At 39.9% G+C, this 26,406-nt stretch overlaps 1 protein-coding gene across 5 annotated transcripts in view; it reads left to right on the forward strand.

The window, feature by feature from the left end:
- Positions 1 to 26,406, forward strand: part of eml5 (EMAP like 5) — a 222,168-nt gene that overhangs the window by 128,889 nt on the left and 66,873 nt on the right. For all 5 annotated transcript variants that reach the window (XR_009446227.1, XM_048538474.2, XM_048538475.2 and 2 more), the window contains exons 21-27: positions 3,208 to 3,349; positions 5,549 to 5,701; positions 9,479 to 9,610; positions 11,196 to 11,284; positions 12,890 to 13,066; positions 13,469 to 13,670; positions 22,660 to 22,786. Coding sequence is in view for 4 of the 5 variants with exons in the window: in XM_048538474.2 (XP_048394431.1) it covers positions 3,208 to 3,349; positions 5,549 to 5,701; positions 9,479 to 9,610; positions 11,196 to 11,284; positions 12,890 to 13,066; positions 13,469 to 13,670; positions 22,660 to 22,786 (1,022 nt within the window). In the remaining variant the exon portion in view is untranslated. The remainder of the gene's footprint in view (positions 1 to 3,207; positions 3,350 to 5,548; positions 5,702 to 9,478; positions 9,611 to 11,195; positions 11,285 to 12,889; positions 13,067 to 13,468; positions 13,671 to 22,659; positions 22,787 to 26,406) is intronic.

A 26,406-nucleotide genomic window follows, 5' to 3' on the forward strand; every position in this document is an offset into this window, starting at 1 on the left:
AGCCTCCTGTATGAGATCTTGTCAATGGCCTTCTGGAAATTCTCCTCAACTTTAGAAGTTAGTTTATATTAACAATCAATTAAACTGTTTAGAGCCCGTAGTAACATTCAAAGACACAAAAACATCAAAAGAACTTGCAGGGAAAAGGCAGATAATTGACGAATGAACTTCACCATAGGTACATGTAGAATGGCAAATTTAAGTAGGAAAAATAAGGAAGCCAGAAATTCCCTCAAATATATTGTCTGAATGGGCTGGAGGAACAGAGGGATTTGGGATACAGAAACAAGCTCACATAACTGCTTTTACCAATTTAATATGGCTTTTTCTTTTAAAAAAAAAAACAGGTCTGGCATCTATTCCTAAATTTTATATGAAAAGTAGAGAAATTGAATTAAACTTGTGCAGTATCTTGCTTAAACTACACTGAGTACTCAGTTTTTGTCTCAGATTTTAATGTCTGGGTCAGAATGGAGATGGGCCAAGAGAATCATAGCCTGAGTTTGGGAGCCTTTTTTAAAGTTAAGTTTGAAAGGTTTTACCCATGTCCATCTATTCCCCTTCTTTCTTTTATACCTCTTTCATTCCCTCCTCTATGCCCATATGCCCACCTTAGACTAAGTATAGAATTATTGATCTACATAACATCGAAAGAAAACCCTGAAATGCTGAAGAAATGGAACATCTATTCAAGTATCAGGTTTAGAAAGAAAAACTACTATTCTTTAAACCTGATAAAAGTGTTGATCAGAGAGCTTTTGATAGCAACAGTAGTAGCAGCTTTCCTTCGGTTTACATTCTCTTCACCATATTATTGCTGTATGTTTGTTTGGATAAAGCCAAGCATAAAATGATTAACTTGCTATTACCTCAAAGGTATTAATCTGTCAAAGCAAACACTAAACTACCACCTGTCAAAATTGAACCCTTGCAGAGTTGATCCATTTTTGGGCTTTGGAATATCTTCTGCCTGGCCAACTGTGTCTCAATTCGAGCTGCCCACCTCAAATGCAAAAAAACCCAACTCTCAGCCTCAATTACGTAGGCAGGGTGTAAAGGTGCTGAAGAAGATTTTTAAAAAATGGTAAGGTGAGAGATTGTAACAATCAGGAAACATTGAACAGATTGAGGCTGATCTTAGTAAAGAGAGCATTGAGAAATGACCTGATAGATGTCATTTAGATTTTGAAAGTGATAATGGGAACTGCAGATGCTGTAGAATCCAAGGTAACAAAGTGTGGAGCTGGATGAACACAGCAGGCCAAGCAGCATCTCATCAGAGGGCCTCTGATGAAGGGTCTAGGCCCGAAACGTCAGCTTTTGAGCTCTTGAGATGCTGCTTGGCCTGCTGTGTTCATCCAGCTTCACACTTTGTTATCTTAGATTTTGAAAGTGTTTGATTGGATAGACATAAATGACATGTTTATACTTCTAACGGAGATTGGAAGTACGGGCAACAAATGGTGGTTATTATAAATTCATGCAGAACTTGTTTATCAGTGGTGGTTGGCACGTGCAACTCAACTACCACATGAAAAAGTCATAGGGACTTGTATAAATACAGAGATCTCTGTGCACAGACATTAAGCGACATCTGAATGGCATGGATACAGTGAAAGCAGTGAACAATTAGAATATCTTCTCTTTGCTACCTAAGGTACAGATTGACTGACTGTTTCCTTAGCCAAACTATTCCAATGCAGTTTGACACTGGCATCCACTAGACTTGTCAGTAGGATTTAGCTTTACAAAAATTGCTAATTGCTTTCATGATGAAAGATGTATTTTTTTAAAATTGTGGAATTGTGTTTTTGACCAGGCTAGCATTTATTGCTTATCCATAATTGCCCTTGCTAAGCCACTTCAGAGAGAAGTCCAGCATCAGCCACATTGCAATGGGACTGGAATCACATGTAACCAGAACACACAAAGTGGTAGATTTCCTTTCTTAAAGGACATTAATAAACCTAATGGGTTTTTACAACCACCGACAGTGATTACATGGTCACTATTTGGTTAACTCTTAACCTCAATTTTCATTATTGAATGCAAATTTCAAAATTTGCCTTGGCAGAATTAGAACTTCTGTCTCCAGAATGTTCGCCTGGATTACTGGTCCATATTACCACTATGCCATCTTTTTATTTTAGAGCTTGGATTTTAAACTGGTGGAGTGGCCTGAGCATGTTCACTTATTTTCGTGAAAGAGTTTTAAAAATTAGCTTGGCCGGTCTTTCTGAAACCAGGATTTTAAGCCAATGTGTGTCAGGGAGAACAGGTGACTGCAGAGACATGTGGAATGTTAATGGAATTTTGTTTACATTATTGGGGTTTATGTCAGCAGAGGGAGAAAGTAAGCCAGCAATTTAGCAGAAGCAAGATTTTTTTCTTTAATTTAGTTCAAAAACTTCTGAAAATTCAAAGGAGACCTGACTAGAGTCAGAAGCAAGTATAGTCTCTCTAAGAAAAGGAGATTGTTGAAAGCGGTTAAGGATACAAGTTAACTCAGTGAAAGGATGTATTTTGTGAGACTTCCAGACCAGGACTTTTTGGTAAGAAGTCAGGAGATTATTAGGAACTTTCAGCCTTCAATTGGGTGCTTGATAAAGAAGAGGTGGTTTCGCAGCTCATGGGACTGGAACTGAGAAGGAACAATCAAGACAATTGTACAGATTTGATAGGGAAATTCCTTTTGGCTTTGAAATTGGTAGTGTTAGAAATTGGGAGTAGATTCGATTTAGTTTTTCCATGTATCTTGAAATTTTACAAACTGTGTAAAATGTAGATTTTTTAAAATGTTATTATTTTGTGTAATAAATTTCTGTTACTATTGAAACTAAAAATCTGCAGCCTGGCATGCTTATGTTTCAGTGAAAGACTGCTGTATTAAATTAATATATTTTTAAAACGATCCATCCATTTTTGGACCTGACTTCTCCTGCAGTAACTTCAACTGGGATCTATATAATTTTAACATGGTACTGAAAAAAACAATCACCAGGTCAGTGGCTGTTTAAAATGTAAATTTTTAAACAGGCTGAAGGAGGAGGTGAGATCACTTATAACTATGATTGAATGCTGTTGTGAATGTATACTTACTAAACTATAATATAAATCTAATGGTTGGTACTAAATTTTTCCTATTCTATTCAAGATCAACGTTTCAATGTTTACAATTTTTATTTCATTATAACTTTTGTTTGGCAGGGTCACATGGAGGGTGAAGTGTGGGGTTTAGATGTTCATCCCCATTTACCTATCTGTGCTACTATTAGTGATGACAAAACTCTGCGAATTTGGGATCTCTCCCCAAGCCACTGTATGCTTGCTGTCCGCAAACTAAAGAAAAGTAAGCAAGAAAGCAATGTCAGTTAACCTCTTTATGAAAGTTATTAATTAGTATATTCTCTATTGCATATTTTAAGCTATTTTGTGATTATCTCAGTCCTGTAACCAAATCTACCTTGCACCTCGCCTTCCATTGAATGAAATAATGCTTTTATGTTAGCCTGTTTAAAATATTAGTCACAAATCCTTACTGGAATTCGGTAGGAATAATTCCATTGAAATGATGCAGAATCAAGTATTTCAGAAGTGTTTTAAAAGAGAATCATTGTAGGATTGGTTTTCCTCTCACTTGCTTTTCCCTTCTTCTAATTGAAACACCATGGGCAAAGTGTTTCTACCTTACAATCTGAAATGCACTACAACAATCCTGGGTCAGAAATGTGATCTGGGAACATCCCCTGTTCATTCTTCTGTGCAATTTCATGACTATACAAAGCTCCTACATTCTAAAGTATAAAATTTCTGCTTGAAAAGCTTCTCATTTGCTCCTATGGTAATTTGCTTTTGTTGACAATGGAAGAATTTGCCTTATTTTGATTTGTGAAAGATGAATAGAAATACCTGAAAAACATTACCCTATGTGAGATTTGAAATTTATTTATTAAAAAGAAATGATTTGTGTCTTTTGAACTCCTGTTTATTTGAATGTTTTCTTCATTCAGAACAATTAACTTCATAACATTATTCATATACAAAGGAGTAGTGAGATGCTCATGTTGGTGTTAGACCTCCACAGTGGCTGCTTAGCTGATTTGAATGAATAATTGAATGAATGAATGAATGGATTAATTAATTAACTTTATTGTCACATGTACTCCAATGAGTATAGTGAAGTTTGCAAGTAATACGTTTGTAGATGAAGGCACAAAAGCCGTTGAAAGACCTAAAAAACACCTCCGATCAAAACGCAGCAAAACATGGCCGATTTGCCTATATGTCAGCCGCTGTAGGATTCTCATGCAGAAGTAGGGATGGAGCAAAATGGATTCTGTTTTATCCGGATGTGATGAGGTTTGCTAAATGATGAAAATCTCCTAGAAAACCCTCCACTGCCAGAGCCATGCAGCCCTGAAGGCCTGAGTTTTGAATCCTTGAGCTAAGACCCTCCAGGGAGAGCTAAGAGGAAGATGTAGAAAGTCATCAGTGATTGGTGGATTCCACCCAGCCTTGAATGGCATGTAGATGAGCAATTCCAAGGCCTTAATCCAAATTTTTTGACAGTAACCATACGTTAGATGCTGCTTGGCCTGCTGTGTTCATGCAGCCCCACACTTTGTTATCTATACATTATTTCTCTTATCTTAGAATGTTGATGCTAAATTTTGTTCACCCCGCCATTGCTGTTGTGGGAAAGATTTTGGGCAAACGAGCTGCTGACATAATGTAGCTGACTGTTGACAGATCTTTCTGTTACTCCATGACAAATTAATTTTACTTGTGAATGGTCAATTCCTGTGTCAACATGTGGAAAAGTTGCTCTGAAAGCCATCTCCAAGTGGCAGCATGACCTGAGCATTATAAATGTTGAACATAGAGTTGGTATTTCTAATCAACAATTCTGAGAGATTTTATTTGTGAAACGCTGTAAGCTAATGACAGCTTCAATAAAAATCATAAATTGACAATCAGGAATAAGTCATCTACTCATCAAATATATTGGACAATATATTTTGAGGAGGGGAAAGACAAGAATATGAATGCTTGCGGCTTTAGTAAACACTGCAAATCACTAATGGGCCAAGCAACAAAATAAAGTAAATGGTTGTAACTAACATTTGTTAGAATGGCAAATTCAAAATTATCTCTGTCATAAATGAGTTCTGGAAAGTGCCAGCAGAATAATATAGCACACCTAAAAGACCTCTGTCATTCAGGTCAGGGTTTATAATGTTATTTATCTTCTTTGACCATGTGATATTTTGCTTCATTAAATTTGCTATTATTGTAATGGATGAGCCAGGACTGAATAAAATAGAAATTCATTCCAGGTTCAGGTATATGGTGTGGACAAAGGAGGTGTTTATTCACTGATAAAGTCATCTTATTGAAATAATTGTTTGTAAAATGTTCTATTAGTTTTAAAGCATGCTATAAGTTACGATGCTTATCCAATTGCAAATAGATTTCGGACATGGTTTGTTAGAAAAAAGCAGCATCTAGCAATAATACTAGTACAATGTTTATGTTATCATAATTATAGGTGGCAGGTGTTGCTGTTTCTCTCCTGATGGGAAATCACTTGCAGTTGGCCTAAATGACGGAAGTTTCCTGATTGTAAATTCAGACACTCTCGAAGATCTTGTTTCATTCCATCATAGAAAAGAGCATATTTCGGATATTAAGTTTTCCCCTGGTATGTAGGCTAAGCTTAAACCACATATTATTGAATCAATTCTTCTGCTTTCTCTGAAAATTGGTCAATTTTATTAAAAATGGAAAGGATTTAAATTATTGTAATTTTTCCTTGCACCTGAAAATTGCAGCTTAAAATATCAACATAACAGGAATGTTTGTAGTTGGCCAGAAAGCAAACAAACAATTATATCTGGAACATTAGAAACATTTAAATGTTTCAGTACAATTTTCCCCCACTCTTCTTGGAGCTGGTGGAATACAAAGAACAAAGAACAAAGAAACCTACAGCACAGGAACAGGCCCTTCGGCCCTCCAAGCCTGCACCGATCAGGATCCTCTGTCTAACCTGTCATCTATTTTCTAACGGTCTGTGTCCATTTGCTCCCTGCCCACCCATGTACCTGTCCAAATATATCTTAAAAGACGTTAATGTGTCTGCGTCTACCACCTCCACTGGCAATGCGTTCCAGGCGCCCACCACCCTCTGTGTAAAGAACTTTCCACGCATATCTCCCTTAAACTTTCCTCCTCTCACTTTGAAAATGATGATGTCAGTGTCAGAAAACAAAATACTTAATCATTTTGTCCACCCAGGAGGCTCATTTATTTCCTGAACTTCATAATCAGTTGTTTAGTACACATTCATGAAGAATTTTGCATTGAAACTAGTGACTATTAGAGATCCAAAGTAGCATGACACCCTGTGCAGGCAAACAGCCACTACATTCTAAGGCAATGAGAACCCACTCCTTTATCATTGCTATGTTTCCATTTCCCACATCACACATTAACCACCTTAGTGAGCAAGGCTGCCAATTAATATTAAATAATATGTTGTATTTTTGTTCATTAGTAACTCAAAAGAGAATGGTCGGGCTCATTTTACTCAAGAAACTTATTATCCCAATCAGAAAACAAGCTCCAAACGTCAACAAGACTCATTAGTTCACTATTTGTATTCACAATTACGAAAAATCATGTGCCAGTCATGAGAGGTTTTGAATTGCATAATGCATCAACTGGTCAAAAGTAGTTGCTTATGTTTCCCCTCTAAATAATTACAGTCCTGGGCTGATGTCTGTGGCTTCAAAGTGTAGTTGTTTAATGCCACATCTAGACTTTATGATTTAATCATGATTTGTGATTGTTCTTATTTTCCTGGTTTCTTAGTATTTTGTATTTTGCTGCCTGCCCCTTCCTTTAAACTCATTTATACCATCAATAGTGGTACTTCCTTTAAAATATTTTTTGAAGGATCATGAATGGTACTGAATTAGAAATTAAGTATCAACACTTCTACTAAAAGTTTACAAATAATACTGTTCGGGCCTACATTCAAAATAATAGAAAAAGTAAGACCAAGATTATTTTTACATTGCCAACTACTTAAATAGTTATCAAAAACACGTGTAATGATGTGCTCTAAGAATAAACTAGATTGTTCCCCTTGTGCTTCCTATTTTGTGTTCATCCATCTACATTCATGAAACCTGAGGTGGATAGATCATGAACAGAGCCATTGATGCCATCTGCACATATTCCTTGGTCATACAACATTTTGCCCATTCCACAGGTGAATCAATCAGGAATGTAACATTCACATCCAAATGTTAGTTTAGACTGGGATCCAAACACATCTGTCATTAGATAAAACTCAAAACTACTTTGCAGTAGTATTGGGGATCCCATAAATTGGTGGTTTTTCTTCTATTTCTCTTTTTATATGAATATTTTGCTTATTTTGCTCATGGATCATGTGAAACATAGGGATTTTAAGTCACTGATGCTCCTTTAGCATCAAGCTCTCCTAAGTTATTTAAAGCACGGTAGAATCCAAATCAAAATCGTTCCAATCTGCCATGATTGTGTGCATAATTGAAATTTCTTCTGATACGTACAATTCATTCATATGTTGGAAAACGAAATAAAATTTCAAAATTTGCTGCTGATACCAAATTTGAAAGTGAGGCAGGCAGTGAGAATAAGACCAGTCAATAGCATCCAACATAAATAGACTTGTGGGTCAGTAGACCAGTGGCAGATAGAATTTAATACTGAGAAGTTTAAGGTGATGTTTATTGGCAGAAGGGATAAGGAAAGGCAATATGGACTAATTATCACAACTGCAAAAGTGTACAGTCACAAAGGGGCCTGCAGGGTTTAAGTGTCTAATATTTGAAGAGCAGAACTCCTTGTGAGTGTGGTTAGCAAAGCATATGGGATCTTATGCTTCATAACTAGAGGGACTCGGTAGAAAACCAAGTCATGCTGAGACTTCATAAAGCTTTAATTAGATCACAACGCAGTATTACATGTTTCCCTTCACCACATTTCAGAAACTATGCAATGGAGTAGAAACTAGTATGCCATTTATATAAATATAGGAGGAGTGGTTAGTAAGTTTGCAGATGTCACCAAATTTGGTGGTGTAGTGGGCAGCAAAGAAGTTATCTCAGAATACTGATCCAATGGGCTTATGGGCCGAGGAGTGGCAGATGGAGTTTAATTTGGATAAATGTGAGGCATTACATTTTGGTAAGGCAAATCTGGGCAGGACTTGTACTTAAAGGGCCCTGGGGAGTGCTGCTGAATGAAGAGACCTTGGAGTGCAGGTTCATTTTTCCTTGAAGGTGGTGATGCAGGGTAGTGAAGAAGGCATGTAGTATCCTTACCTTTATTGGTCAGTGCATTGATTATAGGAGTTGGGGTGTCATTGTTGCAGCTGTACAGCACATTGATTAGATCACATTTGGAATATTGCATCAGTTCTGGTCTCCCTGCTATAGGAAGGATGTTGTGAAACTTGAAAGGGTTTCAGGAAAGATTTGCAAGGATGTTGCCAGGTTGGAGGGTTTGAGCTGTAGGGAGAGGGTGAATAAGCTGGGGCAATTTTCCCTATAGCTTTGGAGGTAACATCATAGAAGATTATAAAATCATGCAAGGCGCAGATAGGGTGAGTAGCCATGGTCTTTTTTTCTAGGGTAGGGGAGTCCAAAACTAGACGGCATAAGTTTAAGGAGAGAGGAAAAAGATTGAAAAGTGATCTGAAGGGCAAGTTTTTCATGCAGAGGGTGGTGTGTGTATGGAATGAGCTGGCAAGGAAGTGCTACAGGCTGATACAATTGAAACATTTAAAAGGCACCTAGATGGGTACATGAATTGGAAGTGTTTAGAGGGATGTGGGCCAAAAACTGGCACATGGGACTAGATTATTTTAGGATATCTAGTCAGCATGGACAAGTTGGGCCAAATGGTCTGTTACTGTACTGTACAATTTTGACTCTCAGATGACAGATTTTTCAATGTAACCTAAGGTTGGAGAAGCCGGCATTGTCCTCTTCAGAGCAGAGGACGGTGAGGAGACATCTGATGGTGGTGATAAGATAGACATGAAAAATCACTTCCCTTTAGCCATGGCACTGGGAAATATAGATTTAAGACGTTGAGAAAGAGATAAAAAGGTTATGTGAGGAAGTACTTTTTTGACACAGCAAGAGGTAATGATCTAGAATGCAGTGACTATGAGAGTAGTGAAAGCAGAGACAATTGGATGGACACTGAAAGAAATAAGCTTGCAGGGCTATGAGTGTCGAGAAGAGGAATGAGACTAACTGAATTATTGTAGAGAAAACCAGACTAACTTAATGAGCTGTGTTGCCTCTTTGTATCTATTCATGACTACTGAATATAAGGAATGTGATTTCCAATTCAAACTATGATTAAATTCTTCTTTTTAATTCACTTCTTGAAATAATTTGTCATTTTAAAATTTCAGGTTCTGGAAAGTACTTAGCTGTTGCATCTCATGATAATTTCATAGACATCTATAATGTAATGAGTAGTAAACGAGTTGGCATTTGTAAAGGAGCTTCCAGCTATATAACACATTTGGACTGGGACAAAAGAGGTACATGTTTATCAATCTTTCTTTAACATGAATAGGACAATATGTTTAAATACATACAATTACAAGCATTTTTTTTCATGGAATTGCTTGTTTTCCACCATAGTAGCCACACTAGAATTCTCTTTGGCAAATGTGATTTCTGTCATTACTCCAGTAAAGTTACAGCTGTGAAAAGATACCTTGTTCTTGTCCAATTGACAATCTATCCAGTTCTTGTCCAGTTGACTGTCCTCTGTGCTTTTGATCATGTTATTCAAAAAGTAAGAATTTTAATTTTTTGTTGAGGTGTTTTTGGTACCTAACTTTTGCAATTGATTTTACTGCTGAAAGTGCAAACATGTTTGAGCTATTCTTGGTGTGTTATCTTTTAATAGTAAAACATGTTTCCCAGTTGAGTTATTCTGAAGAGGTCACATTATCAAACGAAATGTTAATAGAGGTTCTTGAGATAAATTGGCATTTACACTAACCCATTGAACAATAGATGCCCAGTGCAATCAGACCATCCAATCTGATGCCATGAATTTTTCACTCCTGGGTTCTGCAACTAATGTTAGGCTAGCATGCTTAAGATGTTGATCAAATGTTCATTGTACAGGAAGAAAAAAACGTTTGCCTCAAAGAGTCTTGGTCAATTTTACTTGCACAGCTCCGACTAACACCAAAAATTTACCATGTGAAAAATACTAGAATGTTCTTGCTGTGTACATAGATAAATCTATTGACGTAAAAAATATGCTGTATCTTGTCCCCTTTTCAAGTAACTTTACCAAAATCCTGTGGAATTTTTGAGAAGCAGATATAGAAATATCTTCGAGCACTTTTTCACAAAACTAAAGTGAATTTCATAGTTCATTACAATTTACGAGAAAGATAAAATTGAACAAGAGCCAATGTCATAATAGCATCTGTAGAAAGTAATGTAATAAGGCTGTACATGCAGTGCAGTTATGGGCTAAGTGATGATACAAAGTCAGCATTTTGGCCACTTAATATTCCTAAGCATGGAAAGTAGCATTTGATGATATTTCATTTGCTTTCTTTTGTCAACTCACAAAGCCATATGCGTTATCTCTCTAAGTTAAGTTGAATCTTTTATTCCAAATAAGGACCCAACTACTAGCATTCTGTTTCAAACCCTTAATTTTAGCCACTTAGATGGAAAAATGACCATTTCCACTGATTCCTTGATGTAGAAATCCCTGGATAAATTCAACTGTTACCAATTAATTGTAAAGAACGTAAAACGAATAAAAGTTCCTTATAGGAAATAGGTGATCCTGGCCAGGCCATGATTATGGCCTCAGAGGGAAAATGTTATTCTTGGACTAAATGGTGATTGGTTTTGCAATTGAACAATATGCTCCAACATTTCAGAAGCTATCAGTGGCTAATCAATGGTTAATATCATGTGATCTCAGCGTGAGACGGAGGTTGTGGACAAGTTAGTGGTGCCATTGGCTTGCTCCCTCCTCTGAAATCAAATCACTTTCTGCCTTCCTTCTAATCAGTCCAGTTTTTTGAAGTTGAGGATTAGTGGAAAACGTACTGATATTGAGCAAAAACATGTTTTGCTATTCAACAGGAAAACTTTTACAAGTTAATACTGGTGCTAAGGAACAGTTATTCTTTGAAGCTCCTCGTGGAAAACCTCAGATTATAAATAATGCAGAGGTAAGACATGTTGGCCAAAATCCACTGAACAGGAAAAGTCTGTTAAATGTTTTCTTCACAATATAGCTGAATGAATTTTGTGCTGGAAATGTAAGCTGATAGTGAGGCTAATAGGGTCTATGGAATCTTGGCAAGCAATGCAAATGACGGAACAAAAACAGAAATCGCTGTAGAAACTCAGCAGGCCTGGCAGAATCTGTGAAGAGAAAGCAGAGTTACTTTGTCGAGTTCAATGACCCTTCCTCAGAACTGAAACCCAAAATGTTAACCCTGCTTTCTGTCCACAGATGCTGCCAGATCTGCTGTGCTTCTCTGGAAATTTCTGTTTTTGTTCGTGTTTCCAGCATCCACAGTTCTTTCACCATTTTTGTTTAATGAAATTGACATTTTTCTCACCAACAATGGAGAATTTAGAATTGAGAACAACACAAATATGAGGAGCAAACCTGTTGAATTAGAATCAAATCAGCCACAGAAAAGGGAAGAAATATTCTTCTGAAAAATATGCTATTTAAAATTCTCTAACATCAATTCACTGTTTGTAAGTATGAGATCTCAGTTTCTTTTAGAGAAACAGAGCAGGTCTGGCACCTTTTGTAGAGAGAAAAGAGTTAACATTTCAACTCCAGTGACCCTTTATCAGAACAGACATCACTGGACTTGGAACATTAACTCTGTTTTCTCTCCTCAGATGCTGCCAAACCTGATGTGTTTTTGTTTAAGATTTTCAGCAGCTCATTGTGTTTACCTCAGTTTCTGTTAGTTACTTCCTAGACCAGACAGGTAATGTAACATTTCCAAGAACATAATTCTTGTCATCAAAAAGGCAGCCATGCCAAGTACCAGTTCTAGCATTTTGTGAGGCATTTAATTGCCAATTAACGTGTAAATGTAGTAATGTCTTGAACTTTGTGCAGATGTCGAGGGCAAGCTATTTTTCTTGACAGTGTGGAGCAAATAGTTCAGCAACTTAATTACAATTTATAATTAAGGGGCTGTTTCATCATCACCACAATTTATGTATTAATAATGACATGCAAATTAAACCTATTATTTTGCAGCAAACTCTGGGCTTCCAGTAAGCTGATCTGTTTTATGAGGTCTGTAGAAACTAGTAAAAATAAATGAGCACAAAACAAACATATAATAAAAACCAAAAGAACAGCAGAGGCTGTAAATCAGGAACAAAAACAAAGTCGCTGGAAAAGCTCAGCAGGTCTGGCAGCATCTGTGAAGTAGAAAGCAGAGTTATTGTTTCGGGTCCGGTGACCCTTCCTCAGAGCTGTTCTGACAAAGGGTCATCGGACCCGAAACGTTAACTCTGTTTTCTCCTTCAGAGATGCTGCCAGACCTGCTGAGCTTTTCCAGCAACTTTGTTTTTGCTCCTAAAATATAAGACTTACGTTTTTCAAATTATTTCAAGTTTGACAAACTTTTATTGGGCAACAAAGCCCAACTGTAGTATTCGAGCAATTATTTCAAAGGAGGAGAAAGCAGTCTTGCAAGGAGTAAAATGCAGTAAACTATTTTTACATCAGTAGCTTTTGTAGATCAAATTTGTTGCAATTATCAGTCTTTATCACAACAATGGACTTACTTTATCAGGTGGACAAGATAGACTGGACCTCTTGGACATGTGTCTTGGGTACTTCGTGTGAAGGTATCTGGCCCATGGTAAGCGAGGTCACAGATGTTTCTGCATCCTGTCTTACTAGTAACAAAAAAGTGCTTGTTACAGGGGATGACTTTGGATTTGTGAAGTTGTTCCGATACCCAGTGAAGGTAATTGCACTTTCATTTTTAGTTTGATTTTTAGAATGTGTTTTTGTGCGTACTGTATTTTAATAAGTGAAAATAGAGGAAAAAAGCAATTAAGTTATTAGTGTTTTGCTTGGATGGAATTAATTACTGGTTTATTAATTTATGTAAAATGAATAAGCCAGGTTTATTGTCACTTGTCTTTTGAAAATACATCAGCTTTTCTGAATGATGAATAATGATGATAGTAAGTCCTATCTTTTTCTACTTATTTATCAGATAACCTACCAAAAAAACTTTTCAGTAATTCATTAAGATGAAATGAGACTGAGCATATTTGTTTAAAAAATATTATGGCCATTGTTGGCTGGCATTTGTCATTATAAACGTTAATCAAGGTTTTATTGGTTTTCTCTTTGAATTAAGGGAAAGTATGGGAAGTTCAAAAGATATGTGGCTCACAGCACACATGTTACCAATGTACGTTGGACACATGACGATAGTTTGCTCGTTACGGTTGGGGGACCAGACACAACAGTGATGATTTGGACACATGAGTTGGAAGGGTACAAGAAAGCCATTCAATATGATAGTGAGGAGTCTGATTTTGATTCTGATGAAGATGGTGGTAGGTATTATTTATATTGTTTAAAACATCAGATTAATTCATAAGCACTTAAAATAGGCAGCATCTGTAGGGAGAGAAACACAGTTAACTGCTGAAGAAGATTCATATTGTACTCAAAATATTAACTGTTTCTCTCACTACAGAAGGTGGCCAAACAAGTTGAATCAGTTATTAGGAAGGGTTATAGGCTTACCTGATCCAGGGGTTCACAAATAGAGGCATAGAATATGAAAGCAAGGAAGTGAGGCTACACCTCTACAAATGATTGGTCAAATCACATTTGGAGTTTCGTGTTCAGTTCTAGGCACATTATTTAAGGAAAGTTAAAGTCCTTGAGAGAGTGCAAGGGAGATTTACTAAAGCGGTAGCAAGAATGAGGGATTTCAGATACAGGGAAAGATTAGAGAAATTGGGCTTATTCTCCTTGGAGCGGAGAAGATTAAGAAGTGACCTTACTGAGGTGTTCACAATTATGAATAATATTGACAAGGTAAAGAAAAATATTCTGTTTCCACTAGTTAGTATGGTGGTAACTGTGGGGGGGGGGGTCACAATTTCAAGATTGTTAGAAAGACAGCGAGGAATGAAATAAGGAGAAATTTCTTTGCTCAGAATTGCTAGGATTTGGAAAACATTGCCTGGGAGAGTGATGGAGGTGGACTTGGAGGTTTCAAAAGAGAACTGGATATATATTTGAAAGTGATGAATTTCAAGGGCTATGGAGATAGGGCTGGAGAATGAGACCAGTTGGATAGCTCTTTCAGGACCAGACACAACAGATTGAAAGGCCTCCTTCAATTATTCTATTTTGCAGCCCTGCTGAGTTTTTCCAGCACTTACCCTTCTTATTTTACACTTCCAGCAGCTGCAGCATTTTAATTTAGTTACCAGAGCTTTGGCATTGTTTCTTACTGGGTTTTGTTGGTCACATTAAATCTCCCTAATGTGCTCTGCTCAACCCCTTCCTTTATCATAATTTTAAAGCAATGAATTTAGTTTTTTATAATTTTATTCATTCTTGTGGGATGTGGGTGTCACTAGCGCGTCAGCACTTATTGCCCATTCATAGTTGCCCTTGAGAAAGTGGTGATGAGTTGCTTTCTTGAACCATGCAGTCCACCTGCTGTGGGTTGACCCACAATGCGATTTAGGGAGGAAATTTCAGGACCAATGAAGGAACACCTCAGGAAGGACATATTAGCCCTGGAGCGTGTCCAACAGAGATTCACATGGATGATCCCTGGAATGGTAGGTTTAACGTATGATGAACGGCTAAGGATCCTGGGATTGTGCTCATTAGAGTTTAGAAGGTTGAGGGGAGATCTAATAGAAACTTAGAAGATAATGTATGGCTTAGAAGGGGTGGACGCTAGGAAGTTGTTTCTGTTAGGCGGGGAGACTAGGACCCGTGGGCATAGCCTTAAAATTAGAGTAAATTTAAAACTGAAATGAGACGACATTTCTTCAGCCAGAGTGTGGTGGGCTGGTGGAATTCATTGCCACAGAGTGCAGTGGAGGCCGGGACGTTGGATGCCTTCAAGGCAGAGATCGACAAATTCTTGATCTCAGAAGGAATCAAGGGCTACGGGGAGAGTGCAGGGAAGTGGTGTTGAAATGCCCATCAGCCATGATTTAAATGGCGGAGTGGGCTTGATGGGCCAAATGGCCTTACTTCCACTCCTATGTCTTATGGTCTTATATATTTCTAAGTCAGGATGGTGAGTAGCTTGGAGGGGAACTTGAAGATGGTGGTGTTCCTATATGTCTGCTGCCCTTAACCTTCTAGATGGAAGTGGTCATGGGTTTGGAAGGTGCAGTCTGAGGATCTTTGGTGAATTTCTGCAGTACAACTTGTAGAAAGTACACACTGCTGTGACTGAGCATCGGTGGTGGAGGAAGCGGATGTGTGTGGATGTACTGCCAATCAAGCAGGCTGCTTGGTTCAGACATGGACAAAAGTGCTCAAATCCAGAAGTGAAGCAAGAGTTAAAGCCATTGACAGCTGATGTCAAGTTTCTTGAGTGATGTTGGAACTGCTGTCATCTGCGCAATTGTGGGGGTGTTCCTCCAGATTTCTGCCTTGTAGATGGTAGACAGGCTTTGGGGAGTCAGGAGATATATTAAACATTGTAGTATTCCAATCTTCTGACCTGCTGTTGTAGTCACTGTGTTTATGTGGTGAGTCCAGTTGAGTTTCTAGTCAATAGTAATCCTCAGGATGTTGCCAGTGGGGGCAATCAGTGATGGTAACACCATTGAACATCAAAGGGCAGTGGTTAGATTGTCTCTTATTGGTGATGATCACAGCCTGGCATTTGTGTGGCACGAATGTTACTTTGCCACTTGTTAGCCTAAGCCTGGATGTTGTCCAGATCATGTTGCATTTCAACATGGACTGCTTCAGTATCTGAGGAGTCACAAATTGTGCTGAAATAGTGTAATCCTTGGTGAACATCCCTATTTCTGACCTTTATGATGGAGGGAAGATCATTGAAGCAGCTGAATGTTGGTTGGGCCTACGACACTACCCTGAGGACCTGCAAAGATATCCTGGAGTTGAGATGACATGACCACCTTCCTATGTGCCAGGAATGAATTAAACCAGTGGAGAGTTTGCCCCTGGATTCCCATTGATTCCAGTTTTGCCAGCGCTTCTTGATGCTACACCTGGTCGAATGCATGAAGAGCTGACACTCTCATCTTGGCTCTTGAATTCAACTCTTACGTCCACGTTTGAAATAAGGCTGTAATGAAATTGGGAGCTGAGTGGTCCTGGCAGAACCCAAACTGGGCGTCACTGAGAAGGTGCTGTTTGATAGCACTGTCGATGACACCCTCCATCACTTTACTGGTGATCGAGAGTAGACTGGGGTGTTAATGGGCACTTTGGATTTGTCCTGCTTTTTGTGAACAGGACAGACCTGGGTAATTTTTCACCTTGACAATAAAATGTGAGGCTGGATGAACACAGCAGGCCCAGCAGCATCTCAGGAGCACAAAAGCTGACGTTTCGGGCCTAGACGCCTTCATCAGAGAGGGGGATGGGGTGAGGGTTCTGGAATAAATAGGGAGAGAGGGGGAGGCAGACCGAAGATGGAGAGAAAAGAAGATAGGTGGAGAAGAGAGTATAGGTGGGGAGGTGGGGAGGGGATAGGTCAGTCCAGGGAAGATGGACAAGTCAAGGAGGTGGGATGAGGTTAGTAGGTCGGAGATGGAGGTGCGGCTTGGGGTGGGAGGAAGGGATGGGTGAGCGGAAGAACAGGTTAGGGAAGCAGAGACAGGTTGGACTGGTTTTGGGATGCATTGGGGGGAGGGGACGAACTGGGCTGGTTTTGGGATGCGGTGGGGGAAGGGGAGATTTTGAAGCTGGTGAAGTCCACATTGATACCATTCGGCTGCAGGGTTCCCAAGTGGAATATGAGTTGCTGTTCCTGCAACCTTCGGGTGGCATCATTGTGGCACTGCAGGAGGCCCATGATGGACTTGTCATCAAAAGAATGGGAGGGGGAGTGGAAATGGTTTGCGACTGGGAGGTGCAGTTGTTTATTGCGAACCAAGTGGAGGTGTTCTGCAAAGCAGTCCGCAAGCCACCGCTTGGTTTCCCCAATGTACAGCAAGCCACACCGGGTACAATGGATACAGTATACCACATTGGCAGATGTGCAGGTGAACCTCTGCTTAATGTGGAAAGTCATCTTGGGGCCTGGGATGGGGGTGAGGGAGGAGGTGTGGGGGCAAGTGTAGCATTTCCTGCAGTTGCAGGGGAAGGTGCCAGGTGTGGTGGGGTTGGAGGGCAGTGTGGAGCGAACAAGGGAGTCACAGAGAGAGTGGTCTCTCCGGAAAGCAGACAAGGGTGGGGATGGAAAAATGTCTTGGGTGCAGGGGTCAGATTGTAGATGGCGGAAGTGTCAGAGGATGATGCGTTGTATCCGGAGGTTGATGGGGTGGTGTGTGAGAACGTGGGGGATCCTCTTTGGGCGGTTGAGGCGGGGGCGGAGTGTGAGGGATGTGTTGCGGGAAATGCGGGAGACGCGGTCAAGAGCGTTCTCGACCACTGTGGGGGGAAAGTTGCGGTCCTTGAAGAACTTGGACATCTGGGATGTACGGGAGTGGAATGCATCATCATGGGAGCAGATGCGGCTGAGGCGGAGGAATTGAGAATGGGGATGGAATTTTTGCAGGAGTGTGGGTGGGAGGAAGTGTATTCTAGGTAGCTGTGGGAGTCGGTGGGCTTGAAATGGATATCGGTTACAAGCTGGTTGCCTGAGATGGAGACTGAGAGGTCCAGGAAGGTGAGGGATGTGCTGGAGATGGCCCAGGTGAACTGAAGGTTGGGGTGGAAGGTGTTGGTGAAGTGGACTCCCGCACATCCCAGATGTCCAAGTTCTTCAAGGACCGCAACTTTCCCCCCACAGTGGTCGAGAACGCCCTTGACTGCGTCTCCCGCATTTCCCGCAACACATCCCTCACACCCCGTCCCCGACACAACCGCCCAAAGAGGATCCCCCTCATTCTCACACACAACCCCACCAACCTCCGGATACAACGCATCATCCTCCGACACTTCCGCCATCTACAATCTGACCCCAGCACCCAAGATATTTTTCCATCCCCACCCTTGTCTGCTTTCCGGAGACACCACTCTCTCTGTGACTCCCTTGTTCGCTCTACACTGCCCTCCAGCCCCACCACACCCAGCACCTTCCCCTGCAACTGCAGGAAATGCCACACCTGCCCCCACACCACCTCCCTCACCCCTATCCCAGGCCCCAAGATGACTTTCCATATTAAGCAGGGGTTCACCTGGACATCTGCCAATGTGGTTTACTGCATCCATTGTACCCGGTGTGGCTTCCTCTACATTATGGAAACCAAGCGGACGCTTGGGGACCGTTTGCAGAACACCTTCACTCGGTTCACAATAAACAACTGCACCTCCCAGTTGCAAACCATTTCCACTCCCCCTCCCATTCTTTCGATGACATGTCCATCATGGGCCTCCTGCAGTGCCACAATGATGCCACCCAAATGTTGCAGGAACAGCAACTCATATTCTGCTTGGGAACCCTGCAGCCGAATGGTATCAATGTGGACTTCACCAGCTTCATAATCTCCCTTTCCCCCACCGCACCCAAAACCAGCCCAGTTCGTCCCCTCCCCCCACTGCACCACACAACCAGCCCAGCTCTTCCCCTCCACCAACTGCATCCCAAAACCAGTCCAACCTGTCTCTGCCTCCCTAACCTGTTCTTCCTCTCACCCATCCCTTCCTCCCACCCCAAGCTGCACCCCCAGCTACCTACTAACCTCATCACACCTCCTTGACCTGTCCGTCTTCCCTGGACTGACCTATCCCCTCCCTACCTCCCCACCTATACTCTCTCCACCTATCTTCTTTACTCTCCATCTTCGGTCTGCCTCCCCCTCTCTCCCTATTTATTCCAGTTCCCTCTCCCCATCCCCCTCTCTGATGAAGGGTCTAGGCCCGAAACGTCAGCTTTTGTGCCCCTGAGATGCTGCTGGGCCTGCTGTGTTCATCCAGCCTCACATTTTATTATCTTGGATTCTCCAGCATCTGCAGTTCCCATTATCTCTGTATAATTTTTCACCTTGTTGGGTAGATGCCAGAGTTGTTACTGTGTTGGACCAACTTGGTTAGGGGAGGAGCAGGTTCAGGAGTTCAAGTCTTCAGTACAATTGCTGGAATGTTATCAGGCCCGTAGCCTTTGCTGTATCCTGTGTCTCCAATCATTTCTTGATACCACATAGAGTGAATCCAATTGGCTGAAGACTATTCTCTGTAATGCTGGGCACCGCTGGAGGAGGCCGAGAAGGATCATACACTCGGCACTTTTGGCTGAAGATTGCAGTGAAAGCTTCAACTTTTTGCACTGATGTGCTGGGCTCTTCCATCATTGAGGATGGGGATATTTGAGGAGCCTCCTCCTCCGGGTAGTTGTTTAATTGTCTGCCACCATTCATGACTGGATGTGGCAGGACTGCAGAGCTTAGATCTGCTCCATTGGTTGTGGGATCATTTAGCTCTGCCTCTTGCTGCTTATCTGTTTGTCATGCAAGTGTTCCTGTTTGGCTTCACCAGGTTGATACCTCCCCTTCAGGTATGTCTGTGCGGCTCCTGACATGCCCTCCTGCAATCTCCACTGAATCAGGGTTGATCCCCTGGCTTAAACGTAGTAGTTGAGTGGGGGATGGGCTGGGTCATGAGGTTACAGATTGTGGTGGAGTGCAATTCTGCTGTTGATGGCCCACCGCACTTCATGCATGCCAGTCTTGGGTTGCTAGATCTGAGTGAAGTCTGTCCTATTTAGCATGGTGATAGTGCCACACAACATGATGGAGGTTGTTCTCAATGTGAAGGTAGAACTTTGTCTGCACAAGGACTGTGCAATGGTCACTCTTACTAATACTGTCATGGGCAGATGCATCTGCAGCTGGCAGATTGGTCAGGATGAGGTCAAGTATGTTTTTCCCGCTTGTTGGTTCCCTCACCACCTGCGGCAGACCCAGTCTAGCAGCTACGTCCTTTAGAACCCATCCAGCTTCATCTGAAGTACTGCTGCCACACCACACTTGATGGTCCTTGAAGGACATTCGTGAACTACATTGGTTTTTCTAACAATCGACAATGATTTCATGGTCATCAGTAGATTCTTAATTCTGGATTGTTTTAATATATTGAATTCAAATCTGACATGGCTGGATTCGTACTCATGTCCCCAGGGATCTCTGGATTAATAGTCTAGCGATCATACCACTAGGCCATTGCCTTTGTGCAATTCTTCAGGAATTTATAATGCAATCCACTAAAAATAAATGGATTAGCACCTTCATTCAAATTTTTAAAAAAGCATGTAAAAGCAAGTTGGCGCATTTGTTGTTAAAATTGCAATGAAGTTTCATCTGCATTCCATCCTAGATGCTGCTAGGTTACAATGACTGTTTGATTAAATGAATGTTTAAACAACTTTTTGCAGATATTGTGAGGAAACAACATCCCTAACAATCTGATATCTCTCATAAATTTTCTGTTTTACACAAAAGAACATGACCCAGATACAATAAATGACCTTAAATGCATTTGTTTTTAAAGAAACTTTGGTAGATTTCTGACCACATGTTCATTGCCTTAAAAAAATGGACAATACTGTAAACTAAACCAGTTTTGCACTGCTTAATACTAGTCAAACAAATTTCAATTTATTTGGTAGATCGAAGGTGTTGGATAACTATTAAGTCTCTCAATTCATACATGTCTTCAATATCCACTATAAGCTTAATTGTCTTCATAACTGTCCTTTTTATGCTTGTAGAATTTCAGTATTTGTTTACAATCATAAGTTCTTCCAAACAAGGAAATGTCAGCTAATATTTTCATCATTTTACTTGGTTTAAAGTGGTAAAATGCAGAGAATTAGTGTATAGGCATTTGAGATAAACACTTGGTCTAGATTAAAACTTTGTTGCAGAATGGCAAATTTTGTTAGGATCCACTACTTCAATGGAGTACCCACAACTTTTAAGCATAATTGTGTTAAAATTATTAAAAACAATACATTGGTCCTTTTTCTTAAGTTGCAAAGTCATCTGCTATATTTTGAAGGGCATCAATAAGTGCAGATTGCCATGTATTGAATCAACTTTCTCTGAATTAGCTTCTTCCTGTGTTTCACCGTTTCACCTCTGGGTAGGAACTCTGGCAAATAGGAACAGCATTATCAATATTTGGATGTATGTCAAAATAACTGCACCTTGGTGCAAAACATTTGGTGAATAAGTTGTAAGAAATGGGGTGCCTCAGGGATCAGTGCTGTGACCTCAACATTTTACAGTTTATTTAAATGACTTGGATAAAGGCATCAAAGTTATGGCTGCTAAATTTGTTGATCACATAATTAAGTAGGAAAGTAAGTTGTTAAGTGGACATAAGGTGATGACAAAAGGATATAGATGGGCTAGTCGAATGGGAAAATTTGAAATGCAGGAAAAATAAAACAAAATCATCTAAATGGGGATTGAAGAGTTCTGAAATACAGAAATCTGGTTGTCCCATTTGCATGAAACATAAGGTTAGTATGCAGGTTCAGCAAATAATTAGGAACACTAATAGAATATTATCATTTATTGCAAGGGGTTTTAAAAGCAAAAATAGGGAGGTTATATTTCACATACCCCAGGCATTGATGAGCTCACATCTGGTGTACTGAGCCCAGGATTTTTTTAAGTATGATGTAAATACATTGGAAGCTGTTCAGAGAAGGTTTACGAGACTGATGCCTGGGATGGGTAGTTCATCTTATTAGAAAGGTCGGACAGACTAGACTTGAATTCACTGGAGTTCAGAAGAGTAAGTGATGACTTTATTGAAACATAAGATCCTGAGGGGGCTTGAAGAGCATGTGTAATGGATATTTTCTCTGAGAGAAACTCAGGGACATCATTTAAAAAGTAAGGGATGTCTGATTTGAAACAGGAGACTGAGAATACTTTTTTTTTGACATAGGGTCAAGATTTTAGAACTCTCTTCTGAAAATGGTAATAAAAATTACTTTAAATATTTTTAAGATGGAGGAAACAGTCTTTCAGTATTTCTGCGATGGATGTGGATCGATCCTTGATAAGCAAGAAGGGATTGTGCAGTAGTTTGATTAGCTGTGAGCTTATTGAACACCAGAACAGGCTTTCGGGGCCAAGAGGCCAACTCCTGTTCATATGCACTCTGATCTAGTTACAAGAACTTAATAGTGGTTCAAGTTGTGATTTTCAGGTGTTGTCCCTTTAGACTAAATGTTTCACCAATTGTCAAACGCTTTTGAAATTCTTGATTAATCCACAGTGAGTAAAATTACTCGTGGCACCTTGATATTTCTAAATGATTGTTTTCTTTGTTGCTTGAAATGCTTAAATTTTGCACGAGTTGTTAAAAAGATTAATGTACATCAGCCATGGATACATAATGTTTTTGTTGCAGGTTATGACAGTGATGTTACCCGGGAAAATGAAATCAATTACACCATCAGGGCCTTAATGACAAGTCTTCGTCCGATGTCTGGAATCAAGCCTCATCTACAGCAAAAAGAACCTTCCCTAGAAGAAAGGTACTTTTTATCTAAAAGAAAAATTGAGTTTCCACAAAAGCAGCATTTTAGTTCATACGGATTATGTTTTTTCGAAGGATTAGGTATTTGAGCAAAACTTCTACAAAACTTGAGTAAGTTATCAGTAAGGTGGTTCATAAATTTTTACATAAGGCTGGTGTGTACCCTGAAAGGATGTCTTCCAGTATTAATTCAAGTTTCCAGGCATAGGATTTATATTTATTAAATGGATTCACTAGAGTTTTCTGACATTTAGTGAAATATGGACACCATGATTGTTTGTTTTTCTGGAAAATATGCTAGGAATTTATCTAATTTGCCAGCTACTTCAGAAAATGATCTTATTTTGGGCCTTGTATCTTTTTAGAAATACATTGTTAAACTGGTGGTAACATTTGTCATTGCAGCAATAAAATTCCACATAACATAAGCGTAACTTGATTATTGTAGATTAATCAGATAAAGTTAAACTCTACACTTTTTAATTCAGCTTATTTGTTGTTCTTGCCCAGTTTTCAAAAATCTGATTTATTTTCAGTTACTGACTATGGAAATGTAGTTTCATTTTACTTTGTATGCTAAACAAAATTCTTTATATCAATTTCACTGTAGAAAAATACTTGTTATTTCAATTAACACTTTACCACCGCTGCAAATGTTTTGTTAGATGTCAAGTTCAACAATTTCTTTCTTTAGTTTTGTCTACGTTACCGACTTGAGATGACACTTTGGTCATTAATGCTTCAATTCTTGAATGCACAGCTAAATGATCCACAACAACACCCCTGGTTTATTTCTTCTTAACATTTCCTACTCCTTCATTAATCACAAATGAGACTACAAGGCTGAGAAATCCAGCTCCATAAAGCTGCTGGAGTTGATATTATGGACTCCATAGGTGCTGTAAGTAGGATGCAACATGATATGCCCATCCTGCTCAAGTGCACATTCCATGTGTATAGCAAAAGCTTCCAGTTCATGATATTAAACAATTATTCTGGCTGATTTGATTCTCAGATTTGAAACATGGATTGTGTGGGTTCACAGAAGGCATTTGTGTAACTCTCATAAATGTACATACCATTGCATGAGGGAGCTGCCACTGAAGTTATTTAAATAACCTGCCATCAAACTTTCAGATAAGAGCTTTCAACTAACTTCTGTAGTTGCAAAGTTTAAGGAAATACTGTGGAGTGTTTTGGTAGCAATTGTGATGGGCTGCTAGATTTGGCAATAAATGTTACTGCACCCATACAGGGGGGGGGGGGGGGGGCCAGGAGTTTGGTGATCTGCACATAAGAACAAAGGACCAGAAGTAGGCGATTCAGCCTCTCAAGCCTGTTCCACCATTCAGTGAGATTGTGACTTAACTGTGACCTAATCTGTGTCCTTGTTTTTGGCCCATACCCCTTAATACCTTTGCTTAGCAAAAATGTATCTGTCTATTAGCCACACAAATGACTGCAGCAGACATTGGGCCAGCATGTCATGGAGATGGAAATGAGGTGGGAGAAAGGCTAAATGCTGTGTGATCCCCATTCTGAAGTTTGAGCTAGACTTCTCCATATTCCCTGACAATTACAAGAATGTTCTGATAGGCTAGTTCATGCACCCGTCATCTTGGCATGTATCTTCATCAGTGCTGTCCTGTGTGGCACCCAGTCAAAATGCTCATCTGCAAACCAGTGAGGTGGCACACAAACTATCCTTTTGCATTTATGATAAGTGACACATTACATGCCGACTCCATGTAAAGTCAAAGATATTTGCAATGCTAACATTGGAGCCAGTGCCTGTGAACTTCAGATAAAGTTGCAAAGGAATATGGGAGTCAAACCCAGTGAGCTTGCTCCACTATTCGGTTTGACCATGGCTGAACAACCACTTCACTGCTTTTATTCCCCCACATTATTGCCTTATCTATCCCTTTAAGTATCATATAGGCTTTATAGAATCCTACAATGCAGATTGAAGCCAGTGACCCATCGAGTCACCAAACCTCTGAAAAGCATCCCATCCAGACTCAGCCCCCCACACATTTTCCCCTACATCTACCATAGCTAATTCACTTAGCTTGCATTTCCCTACACACCACGGGGTAATTTAGCATAGCCAATCTATCAAACCTCCACATCTTTTAATTATTTTGGTACTCATGCTTTGAAATTCACAAAAATATAGGCTTAGTTTTCCTAAATTTTGTTCACAGAACAAACCTGCCATCCTGGGAACTAGTTTGGTGAACCTTAATTGCACCCCTTTATGACAATAACATCCTTCCTAATGTAAAGGAAGCAAAACTGTTTAAAATATTCCAGATCTAATCAAGCTTTTACATAACTGAAGGAGGATTTTGCTCAATCCTCTTGTGATATAGGCTAATCTGCCATTCGCCTTCCTATTGTTTACTGAACCTGCGTGTTAGCCTCCAATGAATCATTGACAGGAATACTTGGGCCCCTTTGTAAATCTGCACTCTCTCTAGTCTCTCACCACCCTGCAGGTGAATCTAACGTTGCCCTTCAAAGTTAAATCTATCTTCCCTTGACAGCTAGTTCTAGCACTTTCAACAGAGCCAGTAGATGACTCTTCGAGAAGGATGCATCATCCGTAGTTAAATAAGGATGTAAAGGAATATATAAACTTGAGAGAACCCCTCGGCAAATCTACAAAGATTTGTAGTAGATTGTTAAGGTTTTAAGAACCAGCAGAATATAAGCTAAAATAAAGAGGAAGAAGTTGCAGTATGAGAGAAAGCGAGCTAATAATGTAACAAGAGATAGTAAGAGGTTCTACAAGTATTTAAACAGGAAAAAAGTAACTACACCTACTGTTGATTCTCTGGAGAGCGAACCTAGGAAATGATAATACATAGCAATGAAATGTCAGAGGTGTTGAACAATTAATTTGAGCTGAATTTAGGACTCTGCATAAAGTGTGATGGTGGGTGACTACCACGCCACCCCAACTGGCAAGAAAACCCACCAGATCATGCTCCGATCAGCCACTTAAGAGCAGATTGGTGGGCTTGTCAGGCTATCAGGTGCCTCAACGTTGATGTCCCACCCTGCCAGAGGCTCAGTTATTTGGACTTGGAGACAATGTCAGAGCAGAGCTTTGCACAGAAAAGAACATTTAAGCTGTACTGCTGAAAACGCAACTGAATTATGCTGTGTCTGAGAGATTGGGAAGTCAGTCAGAAGTTGAGAGCAGTTCAATCCCTCCAAGTCGTTTGAACTGATGAAGGAAACTAAGAATTAGCAAGCACCTTTAGTGTAATCAGGAGTCCAGAAAAGTCCCAAGCGCTGTATGTCATTAAGGTTTCAGTGCAGCTATGAGTGAGGATGAAACAAATCCACATGTATTATTTGCCATGTAGTGTGTCTTGATTCCATCTGTTCGATGTGTTTTCTGGGATGTTCAATCAGTGTTGGTCTGCTGCCAATATTTGCTTCATATTGCATTATATTCTAACATTACAAGTCACATCATTCCTAACACCATCCATACCCTTTTTTGTCAATCTTTGCATGTTTGTTTGTTTTAGTAATGTTTATAGTAAACTAGTTTTTCTTTGAAAGAAACCTAGCTGAATTATTTCTAATACTAAGACGGATACT

The sequence above is a fragment of the Stegostoma tigrinum genome, chromosome 10 (genome assembly GCF_030684315.1).
Source record: "Stegostoma tigrinum isolate sSteTig4 chromosome 10, sSteTig4.hap1, whole genome shotgun sequence".
NCBI lineage: Eukaryota > Metazoa > Chordata > Chondrichthyes > Orectolobiformes > Stegostomatidae > Stegostoma > Stegostoma tigrinum.